Raw genomic sequence first — 11016 nt, 5'->3', positions numbered from 1 at the left:
AAAAAAAAAAAAAAAAAAGAATGATAAATTACTTTTACAGTCTTTAAGCAGGAGAACCTCACCTCGAGGAGCTGAGATTTTAGCTTTGACCTAAGCACTATACTGGGAGAAAGACAACACTATCATCAACTCCACTGATCAGCAATGCTTTCACCATGGCCCAGGCCTATGGGCTCATACAGAGAAAAAGAATTGCTAACCTTTGCAGGAAAAGTAATCAAAAACAGAAGCAATCTTAGCCATCTTAGAACCTTATCTGGTTACTCAAAAGGATGGCTAATATCCCTTGGAAAGAATCCAAAAAAAAAAAAAAGGGAGACTCCCCAGAAGCCAGAGTTAACTAGGGCCTCTTGGGAAGTAGCCCTAGAATCAATGGGTCCTCTTCAAGTTTTGGTAGCCCTGCCACAGCCCAACTCATGGAACCACTTAGAACACATTCCAGGAGAGGATGACTGGGTGAAACAAGAACTAGCCACACAGGATAAAGAATAGAGATGCTGCTGGATAGTGGATCCATCCTTCCCCCTGAGTTGTAGAAGGCCAATAGTTATAGATGCCCATCAAGTCACACATCTAGGAGCCAAGAAAACTGTTGAACTCCTCAGACCCAAGTATTATGTTCCAAATTTGAAAGTCTAATTAAAGATACCACCTTCAGATGTACCACCGGTACTGAGGCAAACTCCAACCAAGGATAAAAGATCCCACAAGGGATCCAGGATTGAGGAAATGGGCCTGGGAAAAACTGGGAGTTGGACTTTACTGAAATAAAGTCTAGAAATATTTGCTGGTGTTTGTAGACATCTTAGGATGGGGGAGAACTACACCACCTAAACAGAGAGTGCACCATAGTTATTAAGAAACTTCTTCGGGAAGTCTTAGGTTTGGACTGTCTCTAGCTTTGGGGTCCGGCTGCCTTCATACCATGAAAATGTAAAAGCCATTTTTATTTTCTCAAAAGGATGGGATGAGAGCCATACCCAAGGTTTAGGAATACAAGGAACATTTCTAAATCCCTAGGCCTAAGCCTGAAAGCTTCTAGCCTCCATTCAACCTTATCTTCTGCAAGTCTGAATGCTGAAGCCTTCAGCTTCCAGCCTCTGTCTGCTATCCTAGGTCTATATTATTTTAGCCTCTGAGACTTGCTGATGAATAAATTCATCCTTTCTAGCTTTTTCTGAACTCTGGATGGCTGCTAGTTCAAATCAGCTGTTCTAGCTTATATTCACTTCCAAGCTGACTGATTCAAATTGGCTTCTCTCTTAGCTTCTGACTGAATTCCTCTGCTTGGAAAAACTACCTCTCACTTCATAAAGTGTATTGAACTTAACTAAATTTAATCCCCTCTCTTCCTCACTGCTCTTTTTTTTTGGTTTTTGGAGACAGGGTTTCTCTGTATAGCCTTGGCTGTCCTGGAACTCACTTTGTAGACCAGGCTGGCCTCGAACTCAGAAATCCGCCTGCCTCTGCCTCCCAAGTGCTGGGATTAAAGGCATACGCCACAGTAGCCTTTCTTTCCTATCTCTTCTTGTGAGAGTTGGGTGTATCCTATCTCTGACTTATACTGTCAATCTTTGATTTATCACTTTGTCTGCCTCTTACTTATAGAGGTCACTGTTTGGATTAAAAGTGGTACACTAAAGATGTGTCTGTATTCCAGCTAGAAGGATCATAGGTATGTACTAAGGGCCTGTCTGTATTCCAGCCAGAGGGATCAAAGGTGTTTAGTTGTCTACATTCCAGCTGGATCTTATCCTTGGATATGATTGATCTCTTGCCAGAGTACCCATGTTGCTGGATTGAAATTCTTCTACAAAAGCTAAAGTGTCTCAAAATCTGACAAAGGTAGTAATTGGAAATGGCATTGAATGTATAGACCAGAGACCAGGTCAGGCAAAAAGGACGAATAAAACTCTTTAGGAGACTCTGATCAAATTGGTACTGAAAACTGGCAAGAATTAGGCCAACTTCCTTTCCTGCTCAGGACCCAGTGCACTCCTTACCAGGAGGGGATTGTTCCTTTTTGAAATTATATTTGGGGGACCACTTCCCATCTTCCAAACTCCCAGCTATTCACCAAGCAAAAATATCTAATCATTCCCTTCTCAAGTCCTCACAGGCTTAGCAGGAACTTGCCACAGCATTGGCCAGATTGGAAAAGGAGTCCTGCCCTCTCCCACCTCTGATGCAGCTAATGGTTGAACCCTGCATTCTCATCTGCATGTCCAATATATCAAACAGAGAATAAACTTAGTTAAGCTTCTGATCTTTAGAACCAACCATGCCCCAGAACAGCACAAGTCAACTATTTGACTCTTGCCCATAGAACCAATTAGGTAATATGAAAAGGCAAGACAGTGCAGAGATTCCCCTATCTTATATTTTGCTGAGACTATTTTAGGTTTGACCAAAGTTTGGCTTCCTTGATGGAGAATATTGTGGAAAATTACCAAAATCTAAGAACCCAAGGTCAAGATACTACTCTAGCTTGGCTTCTGTTAAACTGCCCACTTGTACAAATCTTCCCCTCCAGTTAACTGCTTATCTTAACTTCTGTTAAACTGCTTGCTTGCACAAAACCTCCTGCTCGAAACTTCAAGGCAAGATGATAGGTGCCTCCAAAAGCCCCTTGCGGGACAGTGGTGGTGCACAATTTTGATCCCAGTACTAGGGAGGCAGAGGCAGGAAGATTTCTGTGACTTCTGGTCGAGCCTGGTCTACAGAGCAAGCTTCAGGACAGCCAGAGCTGTTACACAGAGAAACCCTTATCTCAAAACAACAACAAAAACAACAAAAAACAGCAAAACACCAAACCAAACCAAAAAAAACAAAAACCAAAAAACAAAAAAAAATCCCTTGCTCTAAAGATATAAAGTTCTTAATCATAGTGCTGCCACCTTTTAATACACACTTCCTTATGTTGTGGTGACCCCCAACCATAAAATTATCTTCTTCGGTACATCATAATGGTAATTTTGCTACCGTTATGAATCAAAATGTAAATATCTAGTATGCAAGATATCTGATATGCGACCCCTGTGAAAGGTGCATTCCACCCTCTCAAGGAGTCTGGACCCACAGGTTGAAAACCACTGGATTACATTTGTATTCTAGATACCCGATTGTAATCCAGCTGGCTGGAATACTTTCATTTGGCTATAGACTGAGTGGTGTCCCTCTGGTGGGCTCCCGTAACAATAGAGACCCATGGAAAATAGTTTCCTGTGTTTAAAGACTGTTGTAAGAAAAAACTAAGTGCATCTAATTCAACAATCCAAGCCAGCAATTGCATCCTGACCTAATATAATTACTTAACAAATTAACTCAAAACAGTTATTCCCTTTAAAAGAGATGTTAAAAAGTGACTGGCTAGTGTTGGGAGCTATTAAGACAACTCTATTGTCTTGATCTCCGAATTGGGCCCCCCCCTCAGAAGAAAAGGGGGTCAAAAGCGGGCCACCGATGCACCGTTCTGAGAACAACCACAGAATGTTCCAGCCCTAAGTCAGCGCCAGATGTCCTGACCACAAGATGTACCCTGATACCACCAAGTTCCTGCTTCCCTGTGTAGTCGCCAAAAGAAAAATTTCCGCTGCCCCATCCCTCCTGCTGAGAAGCACTTCCTCCTTTGCTTGTGCATTTCCGCTGCCCCTTTCCTCCTGCTGAGAAGTACTTCCCCTTTTGCTTGCGCATTTAAGCCTTGAGCCTTGCTGAATACAGAGAGACCTTGATGCTACTCAGACTGCTTCCATCTCTCCTCCCCCCATTTGGTTCTTAGAAGGCCCCCTGGAGACCCTCAAATAACTGGACCTGCTGGACGGGTCAGGCTAACAGGTGCGATGGCTCCATGCCTGTTATCTTTACTCTGAAGAGGCTGAGGCGGGAAGATTGCTAGCTGTGGACAAGTCTGGGCTGCTACATAAGCCGAACAAAACATACACACAAACAAACAAACAAACAAACCCACAAAGCAATAGAAAAGATTTCCCTTCCTCAGTTACTTCTCATTTTGAAGACGTCAATTTGCCCAAATATCTGCAATATTAAAAGTTAAAAAACTTCAAGTGTTCTCCCAGAAATAATTACTGCACTTCAAATCACTTTCAACGATTTAAACCTGGTAACATAAGCAATGGAAACTACCTGTCAAAAGCTAATTACCCAATAACACCACAAAAGAGAAAGTAACTCCCAACTACTGCATACAAAACACTTTGGAAGTCTATTTACTTTCTATCGTTTATCGAATCGCTCGAAATAAAATCTCCGAAAGCAGCAGACAACAAAACAACTTAAACCGGTTCCTTTGTCCCCTACGGAGGGGACAGAGAGGGAACTCATTAAGGTAAAAAGCCCGGAACGCACAAGATTCGAAACAGACGGCAGCCAATCTGCAATCAATCATCAAAGAAAATCCCCATCACTTCATCTCCATCCTTCCCTCCCCCCTCCGGCTCGCATAACCCGGGTGTACACGAGCTGATCCGGATCATATGCACCCGGACAAAGCTTCGCGGAGGAGCGGGGAGCAGCTAACTCGCCACAACCGTCAGAGCTCTGCAAAAGTGAGGGACCGCGAGTCGCTCAGCCGGCGCGGGCCCATTTCACCCCCTCCCCAGCCGCGTGACAGCGGGTCGCGCCCGCCACCTCGCGGGCCCCTCTCACCTTGGGTGGCGAATGGCGAAGGACCACCGGCCGGGGAGCCCGGGGCGGGGGCGGGGGCGGGGACCGGAGCGGGTGGAGGGGTCTCTGCCGAGCCCAGCGCGGGCGCCGTCAGCATGAGATAGCGCTGCGGCGCGGGCAAACAGCGCTGGCAGAACGAGTGCAGGCAGGGCAGCAGCTTGGGCACCCGGCTCTGGATGTTCTGGTGGCACACGGCGCAAGTGTCCAACAGGTTGAGCCGGGACGCCTCGCCGCCGCTCTCCGAGTCCGGGCCCTGCCGGCTCTCGGCCTCATTCTCCCCGCTCGGCGCCGCCGCTGCGGGGCCTCCGGCCGGAGCCGCTGCCGCCGCCGCCTTCTCCACAGCCACCTCCATTGTCCTGCGGCCGCCGCCGGGTAAGCGGGAGCGCGCTCACCGCCCGCCGCCCCCGACGACCTCCGCTGCCGCCGCCGCCGCCGCCTCCCGCTTCTCCGAGGCCGAGCGGACTCGCGGAGGGAGCACAGGGAGGAAGCCACCTCCCGAGTGGCGCGGCCGGAAGACGCGGAGCTGTCAACGGGGACCGGTTCCCGCACCGCGACGCCGCCGCGCGGGCCGACAGGCAAACCGCCACCGAGACGCTCGATTCCGCCCAGCGCGCTCGCCCGCCCGTGCCTAGCAGCCTTTCTCTCGGGCCCCTTGGACCACCGCGGGCCCCGCCCCCACCTCCCTCTCCCAGCAACCGCGGCGACTGCGAGCCGAGCGCCATCCAATGACCGCCGCGCCTGCCCAGGGGGCGGGGTCTGCGGGAGCCCGCGAGGCTCGGACGGCCCCCGCGGGAGGTTGGGAGTGGGCGGGGCTAGCCCCGCCGGACGCGAGGACCGCGGCCGCTGATTGGCTCGCTGTGTGTGTGTCTCTCTTCTGTAGATTGTAAAGGAATCATTTGTTAAGGAGCCAGAGCAGGCATCGGGTTCCGCCAGCCGCTATGGCCCCGCCCAAGGGGCGGGGACTCTGCCCAGTCTACCCAACCTGATTAATTAAGAAACTGCTTGGAAAACTGCTTTTACTACTGGAGACTTAAATGGGGAAAGGAGTAAGATCGTGGGAGGGCCGAGGGAGGATGAAAAAGTAAGTTACGTGCAAATGAGAAGAGACCCAAAACCGCGTTGTATGAGCCCACATTGTGTGAAAGGGGGAGTGTGCTGGCAGCTTTACTTTTTTTGTGGCCTGAATTTATCTCTGTGATGAATGAATGAGAATGATGTAGAGGGGGAGAAATTACAAATTTGTCGGAATTTTAAAAGACCTCAATGGAAAAAGGTGAAATTAATTTTGCTTCTTAAATGAATAAAAGCAGTTATTTGTTTTGAGGACTAAATAAATAATCTGCAAGTGTCTTAAGTACGTAAATATTAAACTCTTAAAAAAAAAAACAAAAGGCAGACGTGGTAGCACACACCTATACTAATACTCCAGAGGCAAAGGCCTCTAAAAATTCAAAATTATTCTAGGTTTTAGTCAGTATAAAAGCCTGTCTCAAAAAGGGGGTGGGGGGAGAAAAAACCCCTCAATTCTGGTTTTAGAGTTTCAGTATTATATTTCATGTCTTCCTTCTCCCATGCTTGTTACCGGAAATTCTGGGGAGTCCCATGGGAAGTGCCACCTGTTACTAGGGAAATCAGAGTCCCCTCTTGAGGTTCATAGTCTCATTAATAAAAGAATTTAAGAAGGAGCCTCAAAAGAAGCTGGAGGAAACTTTATTAGAGTTTAAAAGAAAAGAAAGAAAAAACCCAATGCAGGCAAGCTTTACATAAATCTCAGCAGCTGCCCAGAGGAAGATGGAGAAGTGGAAGAGATGCCATGCCATTTGTGTTAAACAGCCACATGGTTACGGCAGCCAGTGGAGGGGAGCTTTAGAGAAAGAGTAAGGAAGCCCAAACTATCAGAGAATGTGTATTAGGCTAGCACCCAAAAGAAAAGAGAAGACAAAGAGAAGGTTGGGGGTTCTGAGACAGGAATAGACAGAAATCCTGGAGAATCTCTTGGGGAATCTGGAACTATTGCACTATGGGTCAGGAATTTGGGGAAGAAAAAGTGTGAACTGTTTATTAAAGAGATTATTCCTCTGTGTCTTTAGCATGGCTGAAGGTGAATCTGCCTTTCTAAGGGATGGTCCCTTATCCAGGTGATGGGCAGACCCAGCTGGATTAAGGTTTACAGAAGGAGACAATGGCGTGACTCTACCTCAAAGGTAGATTCCATTGGGTTATGGTTAGTAGGCAACATCATTCCCTTAATGGACCTTTAATAAGAATAATAGAAATTACATTTTCAGCCAAAAGCTGCCCAGTCAAAAGCCAGGCTCAGTGGTACATACCTTTAATTCCAGCCTTTGAGAGGCAGAAGCAGGCAGATCTCTGAATTCCAGGCCAGCCTGCTCTACAGAGCCAGAACAGCCAGGGCTACATGAGAAACACTCTCTAAAAACAACAAAAAGCTGGGTAAAATCTCATAGAGGTTGAAGAATACTGTGAGAGGAGACAAGCTTTTATATACACATGAATAAAGTCCATGTGCTATGTAATTCCCAAAGACTTGAGGAGAAAGACCAGGAACCTGAATCATGGTGGCCAAATTTATTAAAGTAACCAAGCAAGCAATGAAAGCAAAAAATTAAAGGCCTATGTACATAGGCTGCCTCCCCCTAAGGTGGGATTCAAGAGGTCAGCCTTGGACACGAGGAAGACAAGGTTTTTATAGGTCAGAGGTAGGTTTCCAAATGGGGGAAAGTAAGTGGGGTTACAGTAGCAGAATTTAACAAGGTATTCATAACAAATTTATGAATAAACAAAGGTAAGATTAATAGGTTTCCAGTATCAGTTTCTGCTACTTAGTGATCTTCAGTGGCTGATAATTTTGTACAGACCACCCTCGCAGCCTATAGCTAGTCTTTGCTGCTTTGTGGGTTCTTTCTCCTAACCTTTCCCTCTTCCCAAGTCCCCCCCCCCCCCAACACTAGGTAGGAGAGAAACAAGGATAGAAGGGAGAGAGGAATTAGGGAAATCCCTGAAACTAATTCCTTTCCTTTTGTTTCTTCTTTGACCATGGCTACTAACAAACAGCAGCCAACTTCACAAAATGACCAACAACCATCAACTCCACCTTGCAGGGCCCTCAAGTTTATGTATCCTCTGAAAAGTTCTCAGAATTCCAAACATCACACAATCGCAGAAATTATCTGCAGCTGCCAAAACCAAGTCATGGTCAGCTGCAGCGGACTGTCGAAAGCAGCACCACATCCTATAGCTGGGATTCAAACGAACAAACATGCTTGTACATTTCTGTGTTTTTAAAAAAGAAACCAAAATTTCAGAATTCTTACTACACCTGCATTTGTAACATATTTTGTGTATTTGAGGATTCTATCTTGGACCAAAATTATTGTACGCACACACACACACAGAGGCATCTTGGGAGTTGAAGAGATGGTTCAGCAGTTAAGAGTGTTTGCAGCTCTTTCAGAGGACCCAAGTTCAGTTTCTAGCACACATATAAAGGCTCATAGCTGCCTATAACTCCAAAGCCAAGGAATCCAACTCCCTCTTCTGGCCTTTCCATGCTCATGCATGCATACATGCACATACACACATGCACGCCTTTAATCCCAGCACTCGGGAGGCAGAGGCAGGTGGATTTCTGAGTTCGAGGCCAGCCTGGTCTACAAAGTGAGTTCCAGGACAGCCAGGGCTACACAGAGAAACCCTGTCTCGAAAAACCAAAAAAAAAAAAAAAAAAAAAAGTATAATCTAAAAGAACATTTACTAACATTCCCCAACAATATAGCATGACAACCATGTAGTATCTACATGTTTGTTCCAGCCTTGCCTGCTATGCTTTTGGAATAAACTTTTAATCTACAAATATTAGTCACAATGAGAGAGAGACTGGGTCCATTGTGAGTTTTGAAACCTCAAAGTCCATCCCCGATGGCATACCTTCTAATTCTTCCTAAACAATCTACCAACTGGGAAAACAAACATTCCATATATGAGCATTTGGGGGCTATTCATTCAAATTACATTGAGTGTATGTTATATGCACTATCTATGTGCCTGGCGCCTGAGATTGTCAGATACCCTAGAACTGGATTTAGGGATGGTTTTGAACCTGTAAGTTCAAAATTGCTTTTGACTGCTGAGTGATCTCTCCAGTCTTTTAATACAATTTGCTCTTGATAGAGGATGTACAATTTGCTTTTTGATACAGTGCTTGCCCATCCCAGGATGCTGGCATATACACACCTATGATCCTAACACTTCAGAGTTGGGCGACAGGAGGGTCAGAAGTTCAAGGCCAGACTCCTCAGATAATCATTTTCAAGGAAAATTAACTTCCGTATTTTTAGCCTTCTATTCTGGCTTGGAAATAACATCTCCTTCACAGCCTCATGTATTGAAGTCTTGGTCCCCAGCTGGTGATACTATTTTGGGAGGTGGTAGAAATTTTAGGATGTAGGACCTAGTTGAAGGAAGTAGGTCATTGAGAGCATGCCCTGAAAAGATAAATCCTGTCAGCAGCTCCTTCCTCTGTCTTTCTCTGTTTCCTGTTTCTCACAGGGGGTGCAGTTTTGTTCACTAGTCCTCATAGCAGTGTTCTGCCTTATAATGAACCTTGGAATAATGGAGCTATCTGGTCATGCACTGAAACCTCTGAAATCATGAGCACAAATAAATCTTTCCTGCCTTTTGTTTTCCCAGGTACTTATCAAAGAAACAAAAAGTCTAACTAATACACCCTCTTAATGTTACATAAAATAGCTATATTTTTCACTTTAAGTATGAATGGCTTCTGTCTTTTAAGTATTGATTTACCATTTTAGTTTCTTTTCTCTAATTTATGTTATTTCCTTATGTTGAAATCCAGGAATCACCCCACAAACCACATGAACACCCATCTCAGTTGGACAGGGATAGCTTATTAAGCCCACACCCTAAGACTGATTGGTCAGGGCCATAGCTCAGAATTTAGGGACTGAGGCTACAATCTCCAGTGTTTTTCTATGTTCATATACAAGTGCAGAATCCTCTTCTAAGTGATGGAGATCTGTCCACTATGGTTGGCAAGAGTACAGGTTGACAAGTTTTGATGAGTTTGGCAATTCTAAGTATCAGAACTGAAGAGCAATGAGTAGTTCTGATAGAACAATGATGAATGCATTCAAGGAAATCCCAACCATGGTGGACAGAATCAACCTCCCTCACAATATAGTTGATCGAACAAATAATTTATTCAAGCAAGTGTATGAGCAGAAGAGCCTGAAGGGAAGGAAGAGTTAATGATGCGATAGCTTCTGCTTGTCTGTATATCACCTGTAGACAAGAAGGCGTTCCCAGGACATTTAAAGAAATATGTGCAGTATCTTGAATCTCAAAGAAAGAAATTGGCCACCGTTTTAAACTGATTTTGAAAGCTTTGGAAGCCAGCGTGGATCTGATTACAACTGGGGACTTCATGTCCAGGTTCTGCTCCAACCTTTGCCTCCCCAAGAAAGTGCAGATGGCAGCTACACCCATAGCCCGTAAGGCTGTGGAGCTGAACTTGGTTCCTTGGTAGGAACCTGATCTCTGTGGCAGCAGCAGCATTTACATGGCTTCACAGGCCTCAGCTGAGAAGCGAACACAGAAAGAAAGTGGGGATATTGCTGGTGTTGCTGATGTTACAATCAGACAGTCCTACAGACTGATCTACCCTCGGGTTCCAGATCTATTCCCTTCAGACTTCAAGTCTGACACCCCAGTGGACAAATTAACTCTTAATGTTTATAGAATATGGAACTTTGTACATAGCCCCACAGTGCTGGTTGAATATTTAATGAGGAAAAGGAGATGGTACGAATTCCAGAGCTAAACATTTATATTTATATTTATATTTATATTTATATTTATATATATATATCAACATATTTAATGACTTAAATTTCTTACTGAACCTGCTTTCTTTTTTTAGTGATCTAGGAAACAGTATTTTGGAAAATTTTGAAATGTGTAATTCTCAAATAAAAATTTAAAACCAAAAAAAAAATTTTTTTTTTTTTGGTCTGTTTGCTTCTGTTCTTGTTGTGCTGTCTGTAGTGAATAGATGTTATTCTGTCTCCTGGGGAAAAGTTCATACAGTGTCCTCCTTGTAAGTATTGTTCCAGATGCATTTCATAAAGATCCATACTGCTTGTGGTTGATCCTTCCTTAGTTATATCGTTCACTGTCTCTTGTTCTAGAATTTTCTGGTTTTCCCCACTGAAAGCTTTTTCTGGCTTCATCTTTCTGATCATCCTTGCTGATACCACCATGTTCCCATACACACCCAAAACTCTGCTTAATTGG

At 44.8% G+C, this 11016-nt stretch overlaps 1 protein-coding gene and 1 pseudogene across 2 annotated transcripts in view; one reads left to right on the top strand and one right to left on the bottom strand.

Annotated features, from left to right (window-relative positions):
* Trim24 (tripartite motif containing 24) overlaps positions 1 to 5340 on the bottom strand; it is a 105712-nt gene extending 100372 nt beyond the window's left edge. For both annotated transcript variants that reach the window (XM_021164255.2, XM_021164256.2), the window contains exon 1: positions 4666 to 5340. In XM_021164255.2, coding sequence (XP_021019914.1) covers positions 4666 to 5035 — 370 coding nt within the window. In that variant the 5' untranslated portion in view covers positions 5036 to 5340. The remainder of the gene's footprint in view (positions 1 to 4665) is intronic.
* A 68-nt stretch (positions 5341 to 5408) lies between these two features.
* Positions 5409 to 10543, top strand: LOC110296560 (annotated as a pseudogene).
* The last annotated feature ends 473 nt before the right edge of the window (positions 10544 to 11016 follow it).

The sequence above is a fragment of the Mus caroli genome, chromosome 6 (assembly GCF_900094665.2).
Source record: "Mus caroli chromosome 6, CAROLI_EIJ_v1.1, whole genome shotgun sequence".
NCBI lineage: Eukaryota > Metazoa > Chordata > Mammalia > Rodentia > Muridae > Mus > Mus caroli.
Note: the sequence above shows the minus strand (reverse complement) of the source record. Positions and strands in the feature narration are given on the sequence as shown.